This window comes from Hydractinia symbiolongicarpus, chromosome 10 (genome assembly GCF_029227915.1).
Source record: "Hydractinia symbiolongicarpus strain clone_291-10 chromosome 10, HSymV2.1, whole genome shotgun sequence".
Classification (NCBI taxonomy): domain Eukaryota; kingdom Metazoa; phylum Cnidaria; class Hydrozoa; order Anthoathecata; family Hydractiniidae; genus Hydractinia; species Hydractinia symbiolongicarpus.
Window position 1 is genome coordinate 8,808,164 of NC_079884.1, and position 27,944 is coordinate 8,836,107.

A 27,944-nucleotide genomic window follows, 5' to 3' on the forward strand; every position below is an offset into this window, starting at 1 on the left:
CTGCAGTTTAAAAAAAAGCTCAGGTGTTTCAAAACTACATTTGATCCTTAAATGGTCATTCGGTTTACCATTTTAACGTTAGGAACGAACAAACGAAGTAATAAGTATTGCATTTTTGCAAAAATTAAGTCAATACTCGCGAAATTAAGACCACGCGAAAAATATCAGTTCATTGTAACGTTTTGCATTTCCAAAAAAAACTAAAGATTAATTTGGTGTATTTTAAGAAATAATTTAATAATAAAACTATCCACCTATTTTATATACAAAATCTATGAATAAATGAACTACTTGTATTGTACCTGGTGATACTGTACATGTGTTTAAAGAAAAACTTGGTAGTATCAATGTTTCGCACAGAAATATGGTTAACATCTGTTACAAGAGGCTAGGAGAAGGTAAAAAATCTTTTTTGTCCAGTGTCTCGATCAAGAAAAAAATTAGGACATTAGAATTGCTTGTTCTAACCTTTATTTGATAAGACGGACATCAAGTACACTAGGTTTTAAGGAGCTTTTTGATAATCAACAGGAGAAAAAATTAAAGAGTAAAAATTTTGCGGTGCAAGTTTAACAAAGCGAAGTGAGTCTAAACATTTAAAAGAAAGGAAAAAGAAAATAATTTAAAGTAGTATGGCTGACAAAATTTGAACAGTTTCATTAATTAGACTGTCTAAAATCGAGTCAGCGAGTTGGTATTTCACTCTTAATTCGTCCTCATCGTAATTAACCCATTGTGCTTCTTCTTCGCGCAACTCATCCACTAACACAGCGTCAACGTAATCTTTCTTTGACAGATTCAACGGTAATCTTCGTTTTAATTGTTCAAGAGAAGGTCGACCTGAAGTTAAGTCTAAGGAAGAACAAACATGGTTGGCTAACACTTCACGTAAGTCTTCTTCACTAAGTGCATGAGTTCTTCGAGTAAATTTTGAAAAAGTTTTTCGTGGTATTTTCATCCACTTAGGTCGTCGTTTTAGCTGTAAGTCTCTAAAGTCTTTTATATCATACAGAAGTGATTTCGTAACATCGAATATTAGTTCTTGATATAATTGAGTACTAGCTTCGTCTAAATTTTCATTATCACCGAAATCTACTACATCATTCGTGGCTTCAAATGTAGATTCTCGTTTTAGTAGTTTATCTAACGCATTATATGTCAGTTGGCGTGTGGTCTCTTCAGTAAATGGTATCTGTAACGCAGGTATGTCTGTTTCAAAACCTCTCGGAGGGAGAAGAAAGTCCTCATCCGGGGAAAATTTCAATTCATCATCTATATCATCTTCATCATCATCCATATCGTCTTCGTCATCGCCTATTAAAGCTCCTAATTGGTCATGCACATTTTTTAATTGGTTTAATTTTTCTGCAAGTAATTTCGAATCGACGTCTTCTTTCTTCTTAGCATGGCTCAACTCTGGAGGACTTTGTGCCACATCATCCTTATCAGTGATCAAAGACAAAAAGTTCTGTTCTCGTGGACGAGCAATTTCGTTAGCAGTTGTTTCGCTCTCTGAATTTTCTTGTTGGTTCAGTTTTTCTTGCTTCTCGTTTTTAACACGCAGCATGACTGATATGGCATCTTTCAAAAGTTCATCGGTCGGGACAACGTCTTTAACTCTCGTCGGTTGTACTTGAACTTCATCCTCTATCGTTTTTACGTCATTTAATTCTTCTGTTGCTTTCGGTGTAACATACGCTTCTGATGTTTCTAACATTTTTTCAGGCATTCCCAAAATATCTTGTTTTTTAGCAGTGTCTGCTTGAGCGGAGTAAGTTTGCACCGTTGCTTTCATTGATTCAACCAGTAGAGACTTCATTATACTGTCAGTTATACTGTCTGCAAGAGGGGTTAAATCGAGTTTTTCCGGTGAAGGTATTTCACCATCGAGTGATTCAACATCTGATGACGATCGCGATTTTAGTTCTAAATCTAACAAACCTAACTTATGTCCATTGATGTCAAGATTTTTATCCCTGAAAAAGGATTCGATCGATTCTGATGCAGATTGAACAGCTTCGCGCACATCTTCTGACTTTACGGAAGTCGCATCCGTCACTCCTAACTTTACGGAAGACGATGATTGAGATGATTTGAGAGACGATTTCTCACTGGATTTAACAGATGTACTAGATTTAGAGAAAGATTCTTCATCCTTAATTTCGTTTTTATTTGACGCAGACCTACTTGACTTTTCAAAATCGTCATCGTAATCAACTTCTGGTGTAAGAGTGCGATGATTTAGCGATTCCTCAATATCTTCAACCGTGGAGGTTTCACTTAACGTGGAGTCGTCTTTGTTAGTTGCTTTCTCTTCACCAATTTCTAATTCAATCCGTTCAATTGTCGTAAATAATCCAAAATCTTCCGGACACTCGAAATATTTTTTACCTTGGAAGGTTCCATTATTCGTTCCCATAGCCTTATCTAATTCAATTCCTGCCACAAGAACAGGTGAAAATGAAGTTTTACCGAGATACCTTATGGTTCCTGGCATAGTTTTCTCAACTAACACACGATCGTTTACGTGGAAACCAAATGCTGAGCTGGCGTTCGATTTAGAGAATGCATCAGGTTGGATTACAGCAGAACTGCTAGTCGATGTGGCCTTTGATGTGGAACTACTTTTTGAATGTGAAGACGCCTGATCCTTATCGGGTTTAACTGTTGTTTTGATCTCACGTTGAGAGGGAACATCACTTGCATTTGATGTCGGACGTCTGCTGGACTTACTGGTCGACAAGGATGTTTGAATACTAGATTCGTCCTCTGTCGGTAAGACTTGTTTTGTTTCGGTTTTAAGAACGCCGTTAATTTTACTCGAGTGTTTACTAAACGAAGAGCGACCACCTGAGGACTTTGAAGCGAGGCTACTGTCGGATTTCTCAGACAGGTTATCCAACACTTCTGATATTTGCTCAACGATACTACGGCTGGATACAACTTCATTTAGAATGTCATTTTGGTCATTTTCAGTTCGTTTGTATTCTCCCAATTTTCGACTTTCCGACAAACTTTCAGGACTTGAATATTTAACGGAAAGAGCATCCGTCTCTTCAAAGTCATCCTCGTAAACACCGCCGTCGTCGTCGGCGTCGCATAAACATGTCGATCTAACCTTTGGTTTAGAAGATAAATTACTGTCGAAAAAGTCGTCGTCGTATATATCTTCAACTATTTTGTTTACTGTTTCTTTCACAGATAGTTCTTCAGCGATCGAAATTTTTGAAGTCTCTTCTTTTTCAGTAGGTGCATTTTCTGAAATAGAGGAAATTGGTGTTGATTTTTCACTAGCTGTGCTAGGCCCTTCTTCATCCGCAATTTGTTTAGGCGGAGGTATTATTAAAGACGCCTCTTCAACGGGTTCTGGCGTAGTAGAAACAAACTTTGACGTATCTTTAGCTTTTTCGGACGCATCTTTTTTAGTTAAAAGAGCACCACTGGCGTCCGACTTCGACGTAATATGTCGATTTAATTTAACGTCGACGTTTGTTTGGTCGGTTAACGTTCTGTCGTTATCAGATTCTCTATCAGAGAAGTCTAAACTTCGCCGAGATTCCTTCTCACTTGGAAATTTAATCTTTTCAGGTAGTATTATGGAATCGAGGCTATTTCGAGGTGAGAGTACTCGTGGTTGTTGTACTCTCGCACCGTTTTCTGGGACGTTTTCTTTGTTTTCACGATTGATTTGCTGCTCGACAGCCTATAAATGTAGCAAAAAAACGGACATAGAAACACGCTTGTTACACGCTGAAAGAGATATTATAGACATGTTTTTTGGTGCAGTGAGTTTTTCCTAAAAGGTCGATCACTTTATTATTATATTATTCAGTATATGCTATTGGAATATATCGTATCAATAAATTTACGACTCTGGAAGGTGCAGAAAGGCTCAAAAAAGAACACAGTGTACGAAGAAACAAAAATAAATTTGCTTTATCAAATCCCCAAAATACAAACCATTGTCACGTTTCTGAAAAACAACACACAAAAGTAGCTATGTAGCCAATCAACAAAATAGAGGAAGTATTCACATGCTTACCATAAGCTCTCTACGAAGCTCTTGCTCCTTGCGTCGCAAATTCTCCTTTTCTTTTTTCCTTCGTAAATGCTCCAATTCATTTTTCCTTTTATGCAATTCACTTTCCAAGCCTTTTAAACGCTGCTCGATATCGCTTGCATCGGAAGTACCCTCTATAATAACAAACAAAAAAACAAATAACAAATTAATAAAGAATAAATTAGCAAAGTAGTAAACAAACAAACAAAACAAAAAAACAAACAAACAAACAAACAAACAAACAAACAAACAAACAAACAAACAAACAAACAAACAAACAAACAAACTAGCAAGCAAACAAGCAATATAACGTTAAAATAAACATTGAAAGTTTCGTATCGGAAGAACATCTTGCGTATTTAACAAAGTGGTTTTTAAACGGCTCCCAAATTACTTTGAATGTTAAGTAAACATTTTATATAATAAAGCTAATAAATAAATGGTAACAATTAGAAGAAAAAAAAATATTAAGCGAACCAATAAATGGTTTCATTAACTTTGAATTATACAATTGTGAAACTAAATGTTTAAAATCATATCTTACTCTTTTAGTCAAAAATCAAAAAAAGGAGCGTATAACAGAAGAAAATGTTAATGGATAAGATACGTTAGCGCGGAGTCAATGACCCACTTTAGTACAGACTCCCTGCCAAGTCACACCTCCCTATAACCCGTCCTCATTCCCTAACTAAAGGGGGTATACTCTCCGCAGCAGAATTTTAATACAGCTAGATACAACCACAAAAAAGATTGCGAATATTTTTTATTACCTCTGCGGGTGAACCCGATAAAGTGGAGAAAACATTGAAGTAAATTCCACTCCATTTCTTCTATTCTCTCCAAGAGCCTATCAGCTGATATTGAGCTGATATGTGATCACGAATATTTAACTTAATAAACATCTCAGGAATTTTTTTTTAAAAAAGGGCTGGGCACAAGCATACATTATGACGTCGACAACAAAACATAAGCGTCATTAATTAACATGTTTTTTAATAGCTTACATTAAACAAGGCTATTAAAATAAAAACATCAGCTTAGTCCTGTTTCGTTAGCATATAAAATTAAAAAGCTGTGGTAATGAGAATTTAATCATTGATCCGATATAAAAAACATTTTTTCTTTCATTAGTGAAACAACTTAGTTACCTCACCCTTACAAAGTTAAAGTAGGAACATAAACAGTTATGAATTATTAAAGCATTGTTTACACGATAAACATTAACTTTCGACATCCAAGTAAATAAAGATTGAATGGCTTTTTTCAAAAATTAAAGTGGTGCGAATATTAAAGCGAGATCTTTTTAGGCGACTAAGCACAAAAGTTATATTTTTGTATTAGTCATAATATTTCATAATGTTTTTTTTCTTGTATATTCACCTCGCATTGCTAACACTGTACAAAAAGGAATATAAAAATAATTCAGATTAAAAAATGTTAACAAAAAGTGTTCTTCTATCCGTAAGCAGATTGCTATTTACACGAAGATGAAAATATCTTTTTTATAGTTCATATAACAAGGCTTGGTAAAAATTCGGAAGAAATAAGAAAGAGAATACTATGAAAAGAATTTTTTGTGCAAAGTGTGGGTCTATTCAAAATAACGCCAACGTTATCAATTTTTTTCTTCCCTTATGTAAGCTTCAGTTACACCATTGTAGAAGACGAGTACATGTTTTGGCAAGAGCATCTTAAGAATAATTCAAACTGATATTTAGTGTAAAACAAGCATGTGCTCTTTATTATTCTCGAGTGTTTTTATGAAAAAAACATGCATTAGACTTAGACCAGGTCTTCGGTACAAACAGTTCCCTTCCATAGTCAACCTTGTAATCTTAAATTTTAGCGAGAACACACTACAAAGTAACTTCATAGAACACATTAAAACATCGAAATAAAGTTCAAAGGTATTTCAACACACCTGTAAATGAATCTTCGTCACTCCTCCGTCTTTCTTTCCTGCTTGTACTCGAACTCTTCTTCTTGCTTGGTGTTTTACTAGTCTCTTCAAACGTATCATTTGAATATTCGTACGACAGAGGAGATACTTTAGAAGACGCAGGTAATTTACTGCCACTCTCCACCTTAGATGATTTCACTATCTTAGAGGTCCCTCTCGACGCGTCCGATGCAGATTTCGTATGCGAGCTTGATGATTTGGAGTCTGGTTTACTAATTAATTCAACCACACTGGTATCTCTCGAATCTTTTCCAGATGAATAATCTTCAGCAATAGATGAAGCATATTCACCAACTGAAGTGTCTGTTTCGGAATTTTTTTCACGAGGTGACACCTTTTTTCCTTGTTTTTGTGACGGTTTGGGTAACACAGAACGTTCTGTTAATGTTCTATCTCCTTCTGATTCTAAAGATTTTTAAAAAGCTTTTATTAACTCTACATAAAAAACTTCAGACTTGGTTTTTCCTCTTTTCCTTGTCGCGAAAAATTAATCTGAGGGATGTTTCGCTATTATCTCAAAAGATGCTCGCAAATCAATTTCAAAAACTAAAAAATACATTTACATTTCATTTCAAAATCAACAAGACGTACCTTGGTTCGAAGATTCGAGTTTATCGTCTCCCTTCTTTAATACTCTTTTAATTTGAGCTTTTAGTTTTTGTTCCTCGTCGATAATTTGCTGTTTCCAACTTTTTAGCTTGCTCCTTCGTTCAATAATTTCATGGAATTGTTGTTTTCTCATTTGCACTTTCTTCTCGCGTTCTGTCAAATATCTAAAAACAGCATCAATAAATTCAGTCAGTATTTTATTTCCGGTGCACCGCCAATAAGTTATTTACAGACTTTACTGAGTCAGTCTTAAGGCATACTCCGATCTTTTTGTCCGCACTAATGTGTTTGACGATAAGTGAAAGTTTCCACACTTTCAGTGTGGCATTAAAACGTTGGTTAGTCGACACAAACATTTTTAGTATGCTTTTCCGAAAAATTGATAGGTGCTTCTTATTTTCATATTCTAATTACTGATTGGTCATTTTTTGGGTATAGACGTGAATACTGAAAGCATCATAATATTTCACTTCTGATTGCTCATCTAAAAGATACACATTCACACATTCATATAATATTACCTTTTGCTAGCCATATACTTCAACTTTTTTAGATCTTGTGTCACGCTGGATGCATCAGAGGTAATACCACGTGTTGGGTACATCGAAGATGTGTGTTCTGTGGGTATATCTTCAGGTGATACAGCGCTTGTATCATTTTTTTTGCTTTGTGTGGTTGAAGACTTGGATTTGGTGGAAGAGTGCTTCGACACAGCTTCTGATATGCTTTCAGTAGCTACGGGAACTTCTTCAGATATTTCATCTGACACAACAGCTTCGAAATTTTCAGAAATCGAGTCATCAGTTTCTCCCTTAAAGTCGGGACGTGGCGTACCAACAGATATGACAGAACCACTTACACTGAGCTATACGAAAAGAACATCGTATACACTTTTCACATAGTTCGGATAGTATTTATACAATTTATTTCCGTTAGTTAAATCATCATTATGACAAAATCGAACTTGCCGGCAACAACTTACGAAAAAACCACCCCAAAAATAAAGCATTAGCGGTTAACATAGAGTTTGTAGAAAAGAGTAAGAGTTTTTCAAAAATTTAAAACAAAAAAGTTAGTAGCTCTCAAAAAATGAAAATTGCATGTCAACATTATCCCTGAACTTCTCGATTAGCCCATTATATGGAAAAAAAATTATATATATTTTTTTCTATTCTTTTTATATATTTAACAGGGTTTATATTTTAACGGTTATTAGAAACAAGGAAAAAATCTTAAAAATCTTAAAAATCATTAGCTCATAAAAAAGAGCGTATTTTTTGCAGTATGACTGATTCTTGTTAACACAGTACCTTGGTTCCTTGTTGTGATGAATCAAGATTATCCATTTTATTCCAAATCTTTTGTGTAGACTCTCTTATTCTTTGAATTTCCTTTTCCTGATGCAGAAGTGCTTTTCTTTCATAACTGGCCTTCTTGTGTGCGTCTTTTAACCTTCGTATCTCGTTCTAAGAGAAAAGCAAAAAATAAGTTATTATTTTGCTCATGTAGGCAGCCAAAGTGCTAACGCTGTAAAACTTAAAACAAAACACCGAAAAAATCCTCTTGTAAAAAATCCACAGTGCAACGTAATTCACGTAATATAGTAAGAATATGCAAAAACAATAAGGCAAATGATGCTTCCAAAAAGTCTAAAAAAAACAGACACTAGTGAAGCATTCCAAATCTCCTAGATTATTTTGGAATATTTTTTTAGGAGTTTTGAGGCAGGAATTTAAAACGTAGAAGATCTGGGAACATCAAAGGAGGCGTGAAAACTGAAGAAGGACATACTGTTGCTAACTGATAAATCAATCGCAAACTGATACCTGTTCAGCTTGTAGCTTCATCAATAATGCACGCTGTTTCTTCGTAATAGGCGGCATTTTTTCGTCGCTACCTTTGTTCTTCAAACTTTTCTTCTGCATTTCCAAAAACGTCATTTCGGCCTTTGTCTTCTCAATAATGGCTTTCTCACGAAGTTCCAACAATGCTGCTTGATGTTTCGCTCGTACTTCTTGTTCTTGAACGTATTGTCGCACCATGTCTACAGTGAAGTTTGCAAACGTATTCTCGTCGACGAATGGTGAATTTGACGAACGTTTCTTTGTCCACTGAAATACAAACGATGTAAATATTGAACACGAAAACTACAAAATGGAGGAAAATCACTTTCTTGAATTATATTAAATGGAATTAGTACTTCAATGTACGGATTGAGAATTAGGTGCTTCACTTGGAATAAATAACCAGCTAATAAACGATGATTTTTTATATAAAATAAAACATTATAAAGAAAGTTATCTTGGGTGTCTAGCCTAGAATAAGAAATCATGAAAATGATTGAGGGTTCCACCAACGAAGACGGAACCACGTAATGTTTTTACCTTTGAAACAGTTCTTGGTGTCAACAATTCATCCTAAGATAAAAAAGCATAAAGTAGAACTCGTATCAATCAAAAACGAGCAAATTACGTAAGATACAGGAAAACAAGGTACAAAAAGTTTTTTCGATAACATAACGAGGAAAGAAATTACGATCAATCATAAGGAAAACTACAGTTGTATGAGATTCGTGTTCCAAATTAATACTTTGTTTATAAACTGAGAAAATCTTTTCACGTATCTTACTTATGTACTTACTGATGACGACTCACAACCAGAAATTATATACTCTTTTTGGCCGAAACTTTTTCGACGGTGATTCTCTGATGGTAACACCATGCGGAAATCATGTTTTAACTCTTCCTCGGCGAACGACGAATGGAATTTCTCCTCCTCAGGTATGCTGTGTATGCTCTCCTCCTCAGGTACAATTACTGACGACCCTAACGATAAAACACAGAAAGACAATGTTAACAGAATTAACTTTCCTTCTTTAATCGTATTAAAAGTTTACACAAAACACCAACCTACCTTTCTTTTCAACATTAAACAACGCCTCAGACAATTCTTTGTCTTCACTCGACAAATCTTCTGAAATTTTTTCAGTTGTGGCGGTCTTCTTTTTAACTGACGAACTGGCTTCAGAGATGCTAATGTTCTCAGTGTTTTTCGGGGTAGAGCTTTTTGGAGTTTCGGTATATGTTTCAGGCGAGTTTAACGAATCCTTTTGTGAAGCAACTCTTGGTGTTGTACTATCACCACTGCTCGACGGGGCTTCGTCAGGTATGGTTTCTGTTGAGGATTTTACAGATGTTCCAGGATCCTTTTCAAAGTCATCAGAGTAACTAGATTTGGTTACCTCTGAGGTTAGAGTATTTGAGGTATTTTTTGATCTTGAAAAGTCAGACGAATAAGTGCGTGATATTTTCTGGAATGCACTTTTGCGAAGTTTTTCAAGTTGAAGTTTGTGATGCTGCAATGCAACTTCAACAGCTGTTGAAGATGCAGCCGTAGCAGCTGCTGTTGCAACCTTCTCCACATCAGTTATTTGCCGATCAACCGCTAATTTGTAAGCGTCTGCAGCAGCTTGCCTAGCATTCTCAATCCGGTTTACAGCTTCTAAAGTGGTCGCAGTTGCTTGCTGTTGAGTATCGGTTAACTGTTTAGCAAAGGTTGTAACATCTTCTGACGCTTTTGATTTTATTTCAGCAATGGCCTTCATTGCATTAGCTGATGCTTCTGCAGTGGCAAGTCTCGCAGTTTCAACCTCCTTGGCTGATGTCCTAGCTTTTTCTTTAGCATCAAGTGATAATTTTTCTAAGTCCTGTTGATGAGCTAAGTGACGAGATTTGAGAACTTGAGCAAGAGAGACTGTCTCCTGCTGAGCTTGTACGATATTTCTAACACGTTCCATTTCATTCAATTGTTGCAAAGAGTCACCAACTGCATCAAACATATTTATTTCTGCGCGCAACCGTCGTTCCAACGTGTTGGGAGACATTCGATTACTTTTATCAGTCGCTGATGTCTTTTCAATATGAGACAAAGGAGTTTCTGATTGGTTTTCTTTTTCGTGAGACGTTGGCGAACGTTTTGTTGATGTCAACACAGGATTCAACGCATGGTGGTCTATATCGCTGAATGACACAGGTGTGTGTTTCGCAGAAGATACAAGAGTAGAATTTTCTGAGCTTTCAGACTCAGTAAAAGAATACACCACAGAAGCTGGAGTCTTTAAAGACTCTTTAGTGGCTTGAGGTTCCTTTTCTGGAGTCAAAGTTGCCTGTCTCGGAGAACACGGTGAAAAAAGCTTCTCAGATGCGTCGGAGCCTGAACGAGTAAAGTTAGGTGACATCAACATGCGCTGTGCTGGCGTTTTATCCACAATTGGCAATTCAGCAACAGTTGTGGTAGTTACTGTTGGGACAGGCTGTGCTGCCTAAATAGCAGAGAGGTTGATATTAAGAAAGTTTAACAAACACAAGCTTAGAAATACTTGTACGTTTTAACTTACCTTAGAGGAGTCAAAAATGTCTTTATAGCTTGGTTCACTTAAAGATTCTTCTAGAGATGAAGGTTCAGCACTTGTTCTAACTTCATGTTCATACGCATCTGCTAATATTTTTTCAGTTTCAGTTCCAGTTGAGTTGAGCACTACAAAAAAAATACAAGCAAAATATTTTGAGAAGATGGCCACACCCACGCATTTCTTATATTGGATACAACCACTGTGAAATTCTATAAGTTCCCCTGTTATTGTTCACAGGGAACTTGACTTTTAAAGGCTAATAAAAAGGCTAATACAATATGGACAGATTTAAAACTATAACGTACGAATCTGACTTCCTACGTATAACTTTTACTTATATACTACGTCTGTAACTAAAATTAACCACAAAAGGACATGAAGAGACATACCATTTTTGTGATGTTGTTGTCGATGTAAATTAGGATAGTTTCTTGCAAATATATTGATCACTGAGTACCTACAACAAAAAAATTGGATTATACTCAACATAACCGATGAAATAAAATTTTAAAATGTAGTTAGTAAGTAAAATACCTGTCTGCAGCAGTATTTTTATGTTTCTCAAGTATATTTCTCAATTTTTCACCGTCGTATTTCTTGGTCTGTGGTGATTTTATTTCCTCTAACAAAGAAACATCAGAGTTTCTACTTTCATCAAACAAAAAAGGGCATTTTATGTAATTTGTAGAAAACTTAAGTGTTCAAATACACCCGCGTTATGTCTTTGTTTGTTGATCAAAATGAAATGATATTTATAAAAACTATAAAAGTGTAATATTATTTGTAACGTTTTTTGCATTTTTTAAATCTAACCAGAAAAGTGTTTAACCCTATTATACCTAAGCTTTTTAACTCTAGGGGTAAAATATAATGATAATTTAGTGACGTCACAGGGATCAGACATAATGTCAAACTTAGCTAAAATAGGTCATTTTCTTCATTTTAAATATAATTTAATATCTCACTGATGCTACAACCTTGATTCTTGTTAGATATGGGAACTGTGAACCAAAAAATGAATAGGCATTGGATAAAATTGGTTTTAAAGATGTCATCAGCATAAAAAATACCTTCATATCTGCATGAAATTTTGCTGATGCAGATAAAAAGTTCCACTTTTCCAGAAATATCAATGCTTATGTCATTAAACATGGTACAACTGTAGAATATCGCATTTAAAGATGTTTGAGGTAAAGCAATATAATGACGTCAAAGGGATGAAAATGACGTCATTATATGGGATTAATATTTCCTTTAAATCTAGTATGTATTTTATCCCTAGTTATGTCGTTAGTTAGCTACCTGATGATGAACATACATGTAATAAATATTTATATAACAAATACAACATTCTAACACGCTCTCCATTGATGTCCATACTTTATAAAATTCACAAAAATGTAATATGCCCAACAAAATTTGTTATGTCTAATTAAACAGGCCACAGGCACTTTGTACCCAACCCCCCTGCAGATATTATAAGATTGCACTTTCAAATACAATTCAAATTTACAAGGATGTTTTGATCTCTTCCCATCTACCTCACATTCATCTTGTAGTTATTAAATAGTAATATTAAACAACATACCCATGCCATAAGTTGGAAATGAATCTTTACTTGTATCCTAGTAACATACACAAAATTACATGAGTTTTTTGCTTAAAACGAATTATAGTGTTAATCAAATTTGCAATTTTCAGGATAAAACTAAAAAATTATGTAAACTTCTGCCTAACTCTTATTAATGGTATAGTTCCCACCATAAACAAATCTGTACAATACAGATCTGTAAACTGTAGACAGATTTATTGTTGGACGCATCTTAAAGAAATTATATATGTAATTATTTTACACATACCTCGAAAGTTGATGAACGTTTAGAACTTTTACTTCTTATATTTGATACTGATTTTTCTGCATCAGATAACAAGACGTTTGAATTATGCAATGCGCTATCTATCAGAGAAGCGGTAGATGCTATCTTCTTTGATGAATGTTCCAAAGAGAATGAAACACTATCGGAGCTATAATCAACTGCCTTTTCACCAATCGCGATTGATGGATAATTTTGACTTGCAAGTTGTACAGGTAATTCAGACTTCATATCAGCCAAAAATGCTCTCCTACGCCCTTCCTCTAAAGTTTGGTACAACGACTTTCCTGAAGACAGTGGCCAATTTTTACTTGCCCTGACTGTGTGACCCCTGTACAGGGCTTGAATTTTCTTTGCAGCTTCATCCATTTTTTTCTTTGAAAAAAGAAAAAATCTTGGTTAAAAAGATCTGTCTCAGTAAATCAAGTTCATTTGAAAGTATCGAACAAATGTGGTTAAGTAATACGCCAAACAACTATTTTTAAGCCCAAATTAGTTTTATTAGAAGATTGATGGTATTGAGTCTTCAAATGTTCTATCGAAAGGTGGGGCATATAAAGCGCCAATAAAATTTATAAACATTTAATAAACTTACCAATTTATCATTTAATGAGGCTTGTTCGTCAATGTTTCTTATACCTGAGACAAACAGAGGAAATCCATCAGTTGAATATCTCAAATAAAAAATATCAAGTTAATAACAAACCACTAACCTGGAATCTCACCAAGCGTATCAGCATTTGTATTCTCTTCATCAAAAATTATAGGATGTGCCCATCTGGTTTCTTCTTGTTTATTATGCACCAAATTGCTTAGTCTTTTAGCTTCCATATCTAGACGTTGTTTAAGTGCAGCTGCAGTTGCTCGAATGGCAGCAACACGATCTGCTTTGCTTTTGTTTACTCCGACAGGTGGTTGGATATCTAAATTTTAAAAGTAGCAGGTAAATGTATCAAACCTATGACAGAAATTAAAGGTCAAAGATTTGTTTACTTGATCATAAATTTCTCTACTAAGCCTAACAACAAGGCTACTTTACATAATAATACAAAAGTCCAAATCAGACTTTTCAGTTATATTTAATTTGATTATGGTATAAACCTTTGGTTAGTCTAAATACTACTGCTACTCAGGAAGACAGAACGATCCACTCACATTCACTGTCAAATTTCCCACTTGAAAGCTCATGTGGTAATTCATAATAAGAACTACTAGACCTCCCACTCATAGAAGCTGGGTGACGTCTTGTTGTTAGTGCAGAACCAGACGATTCAGAATCCAGTACTTGATCTAAAATTTTACAAAAATACAAAAGTAATCGTTTCAGTCGATGCATTTACATTATGTTTTACACAACAAATTAAAAACATACAAATTCACAATTTAATGAGCTATAGCTATTGAATCTATGAACTATAACTATATACAAGGAATCACATTTCTTTTCCACAGATTTTTGAAGTCTAATTTGCGTAAAATGAAGTTGTAAAAGACTCATAACTGAAATTAAACATAGCTTTATAAAGGGTTCCTGGAAACCACTTAGGCAGAAAAACATTTAAAAAAAATTGTCACTTAAATTTTAATGATGCCAGCAAGGAACTGACAATACATAAAACTTTTTTTGGAACTTTATTTACCTGTTGCCTGTATTGTGTAAAGCTAAAAATGCTGATCAAAATAATGCATAGAATAATGTGTTTTTAACAAACGGTTGAAAAGATGTGAGGTTTCAAAATTTTTTTTGACATTGGCAAAGACCTGAAAATATGCACTAATTGTTTTTTAGAACTTTGTTTACCAGTTGCCTCTTTAGTTAGAGCTTGAAATTCTGATCAAAATAATGTATAGGATCATGTACTGTTGATGGACGCTTAAAAGATGGCGGTAAACTGCTGTCAAGGTTTCTTAATTAAGCCATTACTCCATCTGTTCTGAAACAGATGGGTTGACTCAGCTTTAGAAATTAGTCCCATTTTGGTCTAAGGTGGTCCCTAGTTATCCACACAGGAGATGATGTCAATTATTTAGGATGTAATGTTTAAATAGCCAATAAACCAATTAGACTTATTTTGTCAAATTTGCATATTCTTTTATCCAGTATATGCATATTCTTTTATCCAGTAAACAACATCCACTTGGAAAGGGAATAATAATAGTTACCTTCAGATAGTAATCCATTTTTTCCTGTAATCACAACTTCAGTAAGACCAGCAAACTTTTGCTCATCTAGCGAATCATTAAAAAATTCATTTGGTGTCAATTCTTTTTCATGGAACTTGTTGCCTTGTAATTTACTGACACCTGAATTAAGCATAACATAATAAAAAACATAGATTTGGTTGTGTCAAATTAATTATTGACTATTGTGTAGAGTTTCACAATTTCTAAAAATTGATATATTTCAGCATTACCTGGTCTCTTTGTCATCTCCCTTGCATCCTAAATCAAACAAAATTTCGAACAACGTTAAAACAATAATTAAAAGGAAACCCAATAGTTAATAAAACATGTGAAATATGTTTATTGCACTGAACTAAAGTGTTTATAAACATTACTATGCAGAAAAGCAAAGGTAAAATATATACTTTAACACATCAACATAAGTACATACCACTGCTTTCTTAGTAGGTCTATGTTTAATGAAAGTGTCACCATACATATGACGTTTTCTGGCATCAAGACTTTCTTTGACAGATTGCTTTTGTTTATCATATAACTCCTTAAACAATTTAAACAAATTTAGTAAAAAGTAACATCATTAAAAACAAAAAGTAAACTTTAATACAGTTGACTAATCTTCACCTGTAGCTTTTTTTGTTGTGCGTCTTTTAAAATTTGCTGTTTATATTTTTCATCAAGTTGCTTACGTTTTCGTTCTTTTTGTTGTTTAGCCATGTATTTCTAACAGGAAATAAAATGACTTGAGGCATTGTAAAAAAAGACAGAAACATGAATTTTATATGGCATACCTTGACTTCATCTTGGTTATAGTGCCGAATTTTTCGCTTTGGATACATATCTTCTTCTGGAAGACAATACATTTTAGTACAACACAGTCTGAACCTTTTAATACCTTTCAGTGTAAACAAATAATTGCTGAAATTGTTCCTAGATTTCGTTTTCAAATGCATATTGTGTAACGTTAAATTTAAGATATAATCTTTATCATACCCAGTTTCCTTTTAACTGGTGGTGAAGTCTTGCAAAGCTTTATCTTTTGAGACTTTTTCAAACCAGTGTCAATAACAGCTGTGACAACCTTTTTGCTGTAAGGACTGTGGGTCGACTCTTAATAGACATATTTATACAATAAACAACTCTGCAAAGTTAGTTCTGTTAAAATGGCAATAAGATTTGGCAGATGGGTCACTATGTTAGTAAAGCATCAATAGCTAATTCAAACTTTATCACCTTACAATGTCATTTTATTACCTTTACTTGACATATCCATTTCCTGTAGTACCTCTTTTGCACTTTTAGGTAATATTTTATTCTTTGTAAGTTTAGCAAAATCGTCATCCTTGCTCTCTTTGAATTTTTCTTCATTTTTTTGTTCCACATCATCACTAACTAGGGGATCATCAAGGAATTGTTCCTCTAGTTCATTGTCTGTATCTTCTTCCACCGTATTGTCATTATTAAGTTTGGAGTTTTCTTTTTTATCTGTGCCGCTCACAACTCTCACACTGTCATGATTATCACCACCTGTTTTTTTTTTGGTAAAAACGACATAGGTATATCAAACCAATTTTGTGGTGAATACAAAGCATGCAAACAAGAAAGAAGTAGAATAATACCTGACATCGCTTCATTTTGGACAGGCTGATCACTGGCTTCAGGGGAGCATTCAATTTCAGACTCAATTTTTTTGCTAGATTTTTTCATGTCTTCCAAAACCTTTTTTCGTATCTCTTGCCCAACTCTCCATGAGGAAGTAGAAATAGGATTTGTTGATGATGCTGTTTTACTTGAAGCAGTGATTCTCTTTGTCTTACCTTTTTTTTTAAAAAAAAATAAAAAATAAAAATAATAAGGTTCTAACAGTGATAATAGTCGAACTGTTATTAAAATTCACTGTTCACTATTATTACAATTTGGAGGAAGTTATTTTAAAAATCTAGATACACAAAATGGGAGTTAGAAAACTATATATTTCATATATAAATAAATAGAATAATACTTTTAGTTTTTGACTGCTTTTCTTTTGTATGTTTTTTAACTTTTGTGTCATTTCGTTTTTGAATTTTCTGTTTTGTACCTTTCCCTTCAGCATCAATCTGTCTTTGTTTTCTTACTAAGTGGGTAGTTTTTGCCTTAGTGATGGTGGCATCTGGTTCATTAAATCCTGAAAAGAAGTTAACATAATAAACATTTCTATTTTGTTATTTAACTGACAAAGAAAACCTTCTCTTCTTAGTTCTGACTATATTGCAATGTGGCAATAATGCTGTTGTGTACAACAATCACCTCATTTACAATGTTATTGCTGACAATTAAAATAGATAATTTAAAAAAAACAATTTAAATTATTAGTACATTAGAAATATTTTCATAAAAGTACGTGGTAGTACAAACTCTGTTAGTTGGAAGATACATTAGTTTGTAACACACTCACAAGAATATCTTTGTTTACTACAAGAGTATAAAAGAATGCTGAAAAGTTAAAAATCAAGACGGTGTGGTGCAAATTTATGCTGCATGCTGGCTATGCAATCCTTCTAAGAAATTTTTGAATTAGTCCAGTCAAACCAATGTTTATGCCAGATTACTCTGTTATGCAGGACAATAATGAAGTATGTTTTGTTGAAATTGCGATTTGTGTTAATTCTGTTGTTATCTTTCAGTAACCAATACAATAGTATTAGAGACTGGTGAAGCCTTCAAGTTACCTCATCAAGGTAAGAATCATTTAACAATGGAAGCAGAGTTAAAAGGTACAGATCAACTGGCCTGGTATTTATGATCATTGTGCGAGTGACATTTGAGTTGAAAGAAAGCAATTGAGGGCACACACCCGGATGTGTTCCTTGAGGTAAGAGAGATAACTTTCCCTTTTGTTGGCTATTTGTTGACACGTGTGTGTGCAAACCAATTAGTGAAGTGGTTTGTGAACAATGGCAACAACAACATTGAAGGCTCCACCAGCGTTTAAAGAGGATGATGACTATAGCAGTTGGAAGAACGATTTGGAGATCTGGCAGATGTTTACAGAACTACCAAAGAAAAAGCAAGGTCCAGCTGTATACCTGTCACTGACTGGTCGGGCACGGGAGGCAGTACGCGACCTGACACCTGCAGAAGTGGGATCAGATGATGGTTTGGACAAGATTATATCTAAGCTAGATTCAATATATTTGAAAGATGAAAGCACAAGAGCATTTATTGCTTTTAAAGAGTTTTATGACTATAAGAGGAATAGTGGAGACAAATTTCCTGATTTTATTGTGCAGTTTGAGAAGCTTTACAATAAGATATCCAAATATGATATGGCATTGCCTGAAGCTGTCAGGGCATATTTTCTTCTCACAGCTGCGAATATGTCTGAAGAAAATGAAAAACTGGCTCGTACAACTTGTGCAGAACTCAAGTATAAGAATATGAAGGACACAATCATGAAGATATTTGGAGAACTGAACACAGCAGAAGACGCTGCACATTTGGGAGCTCTTCCTGTGAAACAAGAATGCTTATATGGAAATCTTCATGCTGATACCAAGGACAGCTTGTCAAGGAATACACGTTCAAGAATGAATCCTGTTGATAAGGATGGGAAACTCATGAGGTGCCATGAATGTGATTCAACAAGACATTTTGCTAATAAATGTCCTCATAGAAATCAAGAGCAAAGAGGTTTCAGATCACAGAACAATAGACCTACAGAAAAGAAACAAGATGTAAATGAGATCCATATCACCCTTTTTGCAGCCTCTCCAGACCAAAGGCAATATTGTCTTGTTGGAGAATCCTTTGGTAGAGGTGTCTTGGATTCTGGCTGTACAAAGACAGTGGCTGGGGAGAAATGGATGGATGAATATCTTGGGACTCTCTCTGAATCAGATAAAAATGCTGTAGTTTCAAATAGTACTGATTCTATATATAGATTTGGTGATGGAAAGGAAGTGAAAGCTACAAGAAATCTAATAATACCAGTTATTCTAGGTGGCAACAAGTATAAATTGTCTGTTGACATAGTAGAGATTGAAATACCACTACTGATTAGTCGTAGTACCATGAAGTCTCTCAGTATGAAGTTAGATTTTACCAGTGACTTGGCCCTTATTGGGAAGGAAAGAATTAACTTAATATGTACCACAACAGGACACTATTGTCTTCCACTAACACATTGTGATCTTGATGCTCAAAAAGGAACAAAAATCATTCTACATGGAGAAAATTTGAAAAATATTAGTAAGACAGAGAAAATGAAGAAAGCTATGAAACTGCACCGCCAATTCGCTCATGCTGGCAAAGATAAGCTACTCAAACTTGTAAAGGATAGTAATTTGTATGACAAGGAATTTTTGTCATGCATCGAAGAATGTTGCAATGATTGTGAAATATGTCACAAATATAAAAGGCCATACAGTAGACCAGTTGTGGGTATACCTCTAACAAACACTTTTAATCAAGTAATATGTATGGATTTAAAGGTTTATGAACATAATAAACAACACATCTTACATATCATTGATGCTGCAACTCGTTACTCTGCTGGATGTCTTATCAAATCGAAACATAAAGATGTCATTGTCAGTAGAGTGTTTAGATTTTGGATTGCATACTTCGGATCACCAAGTACAATCTTGACTGACAATGGTGGTAAATTCTCGAATGAGGTTTTACAAGAAATGAATGAAAAGCTCAATATTGAGACAAAAACAACAGCAGGCAAATCTCCTTTCAGCAATGGTATTGTGGAAAGACATAATAAAATTCTGGCAGAGACCATGTTCAAGACAATTGAAGATACGAAGTGTGAACCAGACGTAGCACTAGCATGGGCCCTCAGCGCAAAGAATTCTTTACAGAATCATGGTGGCTACAGCCCAAACCAATTGGTATTTGGCCATAATGTGAACACACCCACTATTCTGACAGATCATTTACCAGCATTGGAGCCAACTACGTCAAGTGAAATAGTGAGAAAAAATCTATCTGCTCTGCATAAGGCAAGGGAGAATTTCATTAAAGCAGAATCCAGTGAGAGAATTAAAAGAGCGCTGAGACATAATGTTAGAACATATTCTGATGAGACGTATTTGAATGGAGAAAAAGTCTTCTACAAGCGCAAAAACACCAAGGGTTGGAAAGGTCCAGGTGTGGTTTTGGGACAAGATGGTCAAATGGTGCTTGTCAGACATGGTGGTAACTTTTACCGAGTGCATCCCTGTCAGTTGATGAAACATAGCCAAAATTGTAAAGTTAGTGAATTCAAGTCAGATCATGTCAAAAGGAAGGAAAGCCATTTGAATAAGTTGTGTGATATGAACGATAGCGTCAATGATTGTGATAATGATGATGATGATGATGGTGGTGATGATTATGATAATGATGATGATGATGATGATGACACAGCTGATAAGAATGTGATAGATGTTTATGATGATTCTGAAGATGTAGAGCAATATCATCAAGAACAAGCTAGAAATGTAGACGAAAATGACCAAGAAGATTCTGGCACAAGTGAAAATGAAGTTGAGGAAAACAGGGATACTCATAAAAATAATGAAACTGAAGAAGACGAAGGTAGTGGTTGTACAAGTGACATTTTCAGAAGACCATCTACAGAATCCAAGAAAGTTGAATCGAAACCAAAAGCAAAATCATACATCAAATACAATCTAAATGGAAGATGGTATCGTGCAAGAGTTCTCTCAGCACAACCCAAAAGAAGTGGCACTTATAAAAATTGGGTTAATGTGTCTAATGATGGTGATAGAAAGCCAAAAAGCATCAATTGGAATGATGTGTCCAAATGGGTCGAGCTGGAAAATCCGGAATTCCCTGTCTATATGTGTGATGTCGATATGTTTTCACAGGAAGTAGTTGATGCGAAGGAGAGAGAATTGCAGAATTTAAAAGAAAATGATGTCTTCGAAGAAGTTCCAGACACTGGTCAAACAACTGTATCAAGCAAATGGGTCATAACTGAGAAGTTCAAAGGTGAAAAAAGGGTTGTGAAAGCTAGATTGGTGGCTAGAGGCTTTGAAGAAAATTCACAATCGTTGAGAACAGATTCTCCAACTTGTGGCAAACAAAGTCTTCGACTTGCTATGGCTATCATAGTTAGCAATGATTGGCAGATCAATTCACTTGATATCACTGCAGCTTTTCTTCAGGGAGATGCTATTGAAAGAGAACTGTTTCTACAACCACCAAAAGACACATTGTCATTGGGAACAGTGTGGAAACTAAAGAGATGTTTGTATGGGTTAAACGATGCATCTAGAGCATGGTACAAACGAGTGAGAAGTGAAATGTTGAAACTTGGTGGTGAAATGTGTACCTACGACCCTGCTGTGTTTTACTGGTATAGAGTCAAGCAAATCACTGGAATTCTTGTTTGCCATGTTGATGACTTTGTGTATGGTGGTAGTCCAGCTTTCCACAAAGAAGTTATTGCTAAACTTTTCGAAACGTTCAAAATCAGTACGCAATCAAGCTCAACCTTCAAGTATCTAGGATTAGATGTGGATCAATTTAAAAGCAAAATTAAGATTAATCAAGTGAGCTATATAGAGTCTTTGATAACTGTTAATATTGAAAATGATGTTAACAATGAACGAAAATTGACTAGCAAGGAAAAGACCATGCTGAGATCGTTGAGTGGGCAAATTGCTTGGGTGGCCGGACAAACCCGCCCTGATGTGGCTTATGATAGTTGCCAAACGTCTAATTATGGCAAGGAACCTACAGTTCAAAATTTGAAAGATGCCAACAAGATTATTCGAAAAATTAAGAGCAAGCATGTTGCAATAACCATTGCCAAAATTGCAAATATGAAAAATTGTGAAATTATTTGCTACACAGATGCAACTCATGCCAGTTTGAAGTGTGGATCATCACAAGGTGCATTCATCATATTTGTGAAACACCTGAGCGAAGTTATACCAATCTGCTGGCAATCAAAAAAACTACAAAGGGTAACCAAAAGCCCAATTGCTTCGGAAACACTTGCTCTGAGTGAAGGAGCTGATGCTAGTTTTTATTTGGCCAATGTCATACAGCAAATCTGCAAGTTGACGAAGGTTCCAAAGATCACTTGTATTATCGACAACAAGTCATTATTTGAAACCTTGAAAACGACAAATGTCACAAAGGATTTGAGATTGCGAGTTGATATAGCCAGATTGAGGCAGATGGTGGAACAAGATGAGATTACTGTCAAGTGGGTTGAAGGAAAACACCAATTAGCCGACTGCTTGACAAAACATGGAGCGTCTCCAAACAAGTTGCTTGAGGTTTTGGAGACATCCAAAATATCTCTACAATAATTGATTGTAGTGATTACCGTTGTGTTTTTTTTTGATGATTTTAATTTGTTTGTCATGTTGACTATGACAAACAGTTGCAGCATGCAATTTGATATTCTACTTGTGTTGGCTTTAAAATTGTGTTACTGGTGGCAATGTTGATATTGCGATTTGTGTTAATTCTGTTGTTATCTTTCAGTAACCAATACAATAGTATTAGAGACTGGTGAAGCCTTCAAGTTACCTCATCAAGGTAAGAATCATTTAACTTGTTTTTTAAAATTTAATAATGATGAACAAATAGCCAATAGACCAAACAAACTGTAATAAAAAACATGTACATCAAAAGAATAATCACCTTTGTAAGTTGGAGCAGATGGAGCAGTAGTAATTTTTCTATGCATATGTCCTTGTGTATTAACTGCATTATCTGTTCTTTGAACAGGATCACTTTCTGTATGATTTTTCTTTTCAGGAAATATAGAATCTAAAAAAATGTGGGAAAAATTGGTTAGCATTATTATAGAACTAGTCGGGGCTCTTGTAGATAAATCCATGGGTTCATCCTTCCGTCCTTTTTTACCACATTTCATGTGTCTGGCTACTGCGCTTATCATTTTGCCTGACAGACAGATGTATACAGGTATTATAATATCAATGTTTGCTACACAGTTTTCATTAAAAATACTTTACAATGTAATTGTTTAGAATGTTTGCCAGTTCCAATTAGCAACAGTAGTTCATACTTCTGTCCTGCTAGATTTTACATGTTGGTAATTTTTTGTTAAACTATTGAAGGTCATGTTAGGTAAGAGGAGAAGTCAGCCCAAACAAACAACCCTATCCAGCCCATTTATAATGTTTGAAAAACCCCTTATCAAATATGGTTAATCATCAGAAAGAATAAAGCAGAGCATAAACTCACTTGTAACCTTTTAATTAAAAAAAAACAAAGAAAAATATTAGCTCAGAAAATACTCCAAGAATTCCTTACCAAACAAGAGCTTTAAAAGTTTAAAACTTCATATTGTCTTAAAAATGAAATTTTTAAATGGCCAACAGATAAAAAATTGAAATATGAAAAAAATCGAATAAATAAATGAACTCCTCTGTGAACAGACGAGTGTTACCGCAAACTGTTGTGTAAGAGTAATATATTACCGTTTGAAGAAACACTTGAGTTTAACTTTTGTTGATTTATTTTTTCCTTTAGTTTTACCAAAGCATCTACAAATAGAAAAACATATTAAAATTATTGGAAACACTGTAAAATCCAGGAAATAAGGTTTTTAAAAATAATGCTATGCACAAAAAAAGCACTGACGTACTACAAACTTAAGCATAAAAACATCTAAATGAACCTCATCATTACAAGAAGTCAGTCACAAATCCATGTAAAATGAACTGTGCTAACGCATACACAGGTGCAGTTTATAATAATCCAATTGCACAGAATTTAATTTATAAAATTCCTGAATACGTACGACTCTTTTGTTGATTTGACAGCAGTGACCTTCCAAGGAGTGAGGAATTAATGTGACTTTTGTCTCTTGGTTGAAATTGATCAAGGTTATAATTAAAATCAGGAGCATTGAAATTGGCATCTGGCTTCCTTACATCGTACAGTTCTTTACGTGTTGGGATAAACTTGTTAAGTGTATTGATCTGTAGATCTGTGTCAACAACAAAACAAAACATGTAATGTTAAAATAAAGTATTTTCTTGGGTAGAATTATATGTGTGAAAACAAACAAATTAAGTGAAAAGTGAAATAAATGCAACATTTAAATTCTTTTCTTAAGGTTCTGCTTTTTATGCAAATTTTAGCTGTTGATTTTTAACTCTTTTATTTTAAACATATAAACACATAAGCTTTGCAATAAAATTGAGGCACTTTAAATCTGTTCTATTTAGGGTTGGAATTAGCAGTTCACAATTTGCAATTTGAAATGCCATTTTTGCGAATCACTTTGCAAAGAAAATGATAAAATTGTGAATCAAATATTTTTGTATCACTTCCTTGTTTTTTTTGCCACATTAAAAATTAATCATTCCTTCTTTTTTTTGTTGTGATTCTATTTAATTCTCACGTTTTGCTTGATTATTTTATGCCGGGAGAAAAAATAATAACCCTTTCCGTTAGCGTATTTCACTTGTACATATTTATTGAAGTTTTGACTGAAAATAAGTGATCAAGTTTCAGAACATTTGTTTCTGAAAAGCCAAGTGCAGCTCATTATAAATGATTGGGTATAATATTTACATGTTAATTTATCATAAGGCCATTTAAAATGTGTTTTTTTCTTCAAAGTTTTCAGTTTCAATATCGGCAAATAGTTTAACTAATATTATTAACTTTTTATAAGTAAAGTTGCAAGCACAAAGAAAAAAATAAAATAAGAATAGCACAGGTAGATCGAAAGTGTTTTTAACAGAAAATCAGTGTTCTTATTTTCAGTGCAGTTAGAGCTTTTTAACGCAGAAAAATATCAGAATTTACAGCCTCTGTAAAAACAGTAAATAAATGGTAGGCTGTGTTAAATTGCTTATAAGAAAAAGATTTATGTGGAGTAAAAGTGAAAAAAATACGTTGTGGTCTGTGTAAAAAATATGAACAACACTTTTCACAGCATCCTGGATAGAAGGTAATTTATGGTTTTATAGTGTTGGCTGTAGTTTAAAATAACTTATTTATTTTTGCAACGTTATTTCGGCTATCGGAGACAAGAAAATTAAAACTGAGAGAGTCGCTAGCTCAGACACTCAGTTCTCGTGTTTGGGGTTTACAAGTTTAAACATCTCCCACTTGTCTCCAACATAAAAAAAAAATAACGCAGGGAAGGGCATAAAACTCGCAGGTCACAAAAAATACAAATTCTTGTTGAAAAACAAGTAGCTACTAATGAACAAGACAACGGCCATTGATCTACGGTGTTCCCAGGCCACATCTTTGTTACAGAGTGCCGAAATTTTTGCGAACCAACTTTACCTTTCTAATTCGAACCCTGCTATTTTCTCATAAATTATGTTTTACAATCGAAGACTTTTCTGTTATTTAATGGACGCTTTAACACTGTCTTAAAGAAAGTCTAGTAAAAAAAAGAAACAGAAAAAAGATGTGTTATTATTTGATGAAATACAACGACTCCATTAAAGGCAGTATAAGTTGTGGATGTTTACAAATATCTGTATAATGCGCAGGCAGGCAAAAAGGCAGGTACATGTCCGTTGTTACTGATGCAAAATTAAAACAATATGGAACGCCGCAACTCATCTATTAGTTATTTGCCTGATCCTAAAAACTACAGTACAAGTATTTGACATAGGGCTAAAATCAAAAATATTATAAAAGAATATGAAATACATAATTTTAATTAGTTTTTAACAATAGAAAAAATGGAATTTTAGGGCATTTATAACATCCTGCTCTCTTTCTTTTATTTCTTGCAGGTTTGCTTCCAAACTTTACATACTAGGTTGTTAATTGACAATATAGTTTTAGTCTAATTATACTTTTACTTTCTCTAGACTTGTTGATTATGGCCCTCAAAGTAGTAGACATTTAGAACTATAAACTAAATTCTCCAAATATTATGTTACCTTTTTGTTTTTGCAAATACTCTGTAGCTTTAAAACTTGGCTCTGGATAACTCAATGGAGGTATATTTTCTTTGCGATATCGTACCTATAAATAAAAATACAGGTGGTAGTACTAAAAGTGACAATGATATCCATATTGGATGCACACATACATTGTTTTTTTTTCTAAATTTCAAATGTTGTTTTCCCATTTGCTTGTACTTAAGTAACAATTTAATAAAACAACAAAAATATATAAGAAAATCAGATAAAATTGCAAATCTTTCAAAGACCATATAATGAAAATGCTGAATGTTGAACTTGATAACTGAAGACTTCTTATTGTTGAATATTTTGTCATGTAATGTCCTTATTTCGTAAAAACATCTACTTCAGACTGAGTTATATAAAAATTAGGGTGATAGGTTTCAATGTAGAGGGAGTAATACTTAAATTATAGAGATTTTTAATACTCTTAAAATGTCAAAAAGGTTTTTGTCATATAATCAGGTTGTTGGAGTAGAAAAGTATGATTTTTCCAAAAGCTAGTTTAGTCACTGAGAAGAAAAGAAAACATTCAGTTACCTCTTGAGGATTTTCATAAACCAATCTTCTTTCAATGTGAGGATTGTCTTTGCTTTTTCTAGCTGGAGGAGGAGGAAAATCAGTAAATTGAACATTCTTTGGATCGTAGATAGGACTTTCTACAGACTGGCGAATTCTTGTATGGACCTTTGTGAGCTAAATAAAAAAAAGTAATTGTAATTGATACCTAGTACCGATTATACATCGTGTAAACAGTGTATTTGTTTACAAAAACTACCTCTTTCTTTGCAGCTGTAACTGAAGACCAAGCATCATTTAATGCTATAAAAAGACAACATCATTAATGACAAAGAGTATCATACTCCTACAGACAATTGCTAAAAAAAGAATGTTTTACAAGCTTATGCATTGCATGGGTATAATATTTTTCTAATCAAATCATTGCACACATTTGCAATTGTAATAGTTAGGTTTTTACATTTTATGATCAGGAAAGTTGTATTGATACAAAGCAAACCTAATTATTTGCAGTATGCAACCAAAAGCTGATATAATGTATACTAACACATTTATTTTGGTCATTTTAGCAGACATTCCCAACAAGGGTAGTACCCAACGTCATTTTTTTTTATATAACTTCAGTTGTAAAAACAAGTAAAACAAGTAAAGTAGACCTTCTGCATGCAACTGTTACATTAGCTGCCTAGCAACCATAAGTGTAACACAATCTGTTGTATCATGTTTCTTGTGAATGAAAAATTTATTTGCTAATTGTTCAACAAGCTTACAACAATTATTAATTTTTATCCTAGTCAATGATATACCTTTTTATTGTTATGATATAGGATTCAATGAAAGCAAACAATAACACATACAACTAGTTATTACATGTCATTATGTCATGAAATCATGCTTACCTGCCAAAGACGATCCGTATCTATTCTGATATTCTCCATCATGCACATATAAACTAGGGTCATGAACCTTTCGAGCTTTGAAGTAACTTGAGCTCATTTTGTCTTTGCATCTGGTTGGACAGACACCTCATTTGAAATGTCTGTTCAAAAGTTAAAATAAAATAGTTATATAAAGTATATCAGGCAGCACATTACAAACATTTAAAGCCTAGCTTTTATTATTTTAAAATAAAAATTAGCTTTTTTCAGTCCCCCAGGGCAAGTTAAATTTTTAAAGTCACTAATAAAAAAATACTTTTGCTACTCGATATATAGCTTGAATGAAGAAGCAAAAAATGATAGGAATAAACACTTTGAACATAAAATGCAAAATAAAAAATAAATATATTAGGTTTTCCCTTAAAGGGAACCCAAGGTACAAAATGATGTTGGACTTATATTACAGAGCTTAAAAGGTTGGTTAACAAGTCTTTTTAAATTTTTCAAAAAGCTTTTTTGTTCTCCAGATATTC

General features: G+C 34.0%; 1 protein-coding gene across 1 annotated transcript; it reads right to left on the reverse strand.

Annotated features, from left to right (window-relative positions):
• Positions 1-201: 201 nt before the first annotated feature.
• On the reverse strand, positions 202-27,658 carry LOC130613277 (centrosome-associated protein 350-like). Its single transcript, XM_057434622.1, has 34 exons — positions 27,433-27,658; positions 26,793-26,836; positions 26,555-26,710; positions 25,991-26,075; positions 23,875-24,063; positions 23,552-23,617; positions 22,749-22,877; positions 17,098-17,262; positions 16,715-16,912; positions 16,350-16,622; positions 16,089-16,205; positions 15,887-15,942; positions 15,720-15,818; positions 15,529-15,636; positions 15,329-15,356; positions 15,078-15,218; positions 14,070-14,204; positions 13,628-13,837; positions 13,510-13,553; positions 12,900-13,289; positions 12,629-12,665; positions 11,575-11,662; positions 11,430-11,497; positions 11,026-11,165; positions 9,543-10,950; positions 9,270-9,454; positions 9,014-9,046; positions 8,456-8,740; positions 7,940-8,095; positions 7,151-7,494; positions 6,612-6,793; positions 5,982-6,425; positions 4,043-4,194; positions 202-3,703 (listed from the first exon to the last, which is right to left on the reverse strand). Exons 1-34 carry the CDS (start codon positions 27,527-27,529, stop codon positions 623-625), a joined length of 9,333 nt encoding a protein of 3,110 aa, XP_057290605.1. The 5' UTR covers positions 27,530-27,658; the 3' UTR covers positions 202-622.
• Between the last annotated feature and the right edge of the window lie 286 nt (positions 27,659-27,944).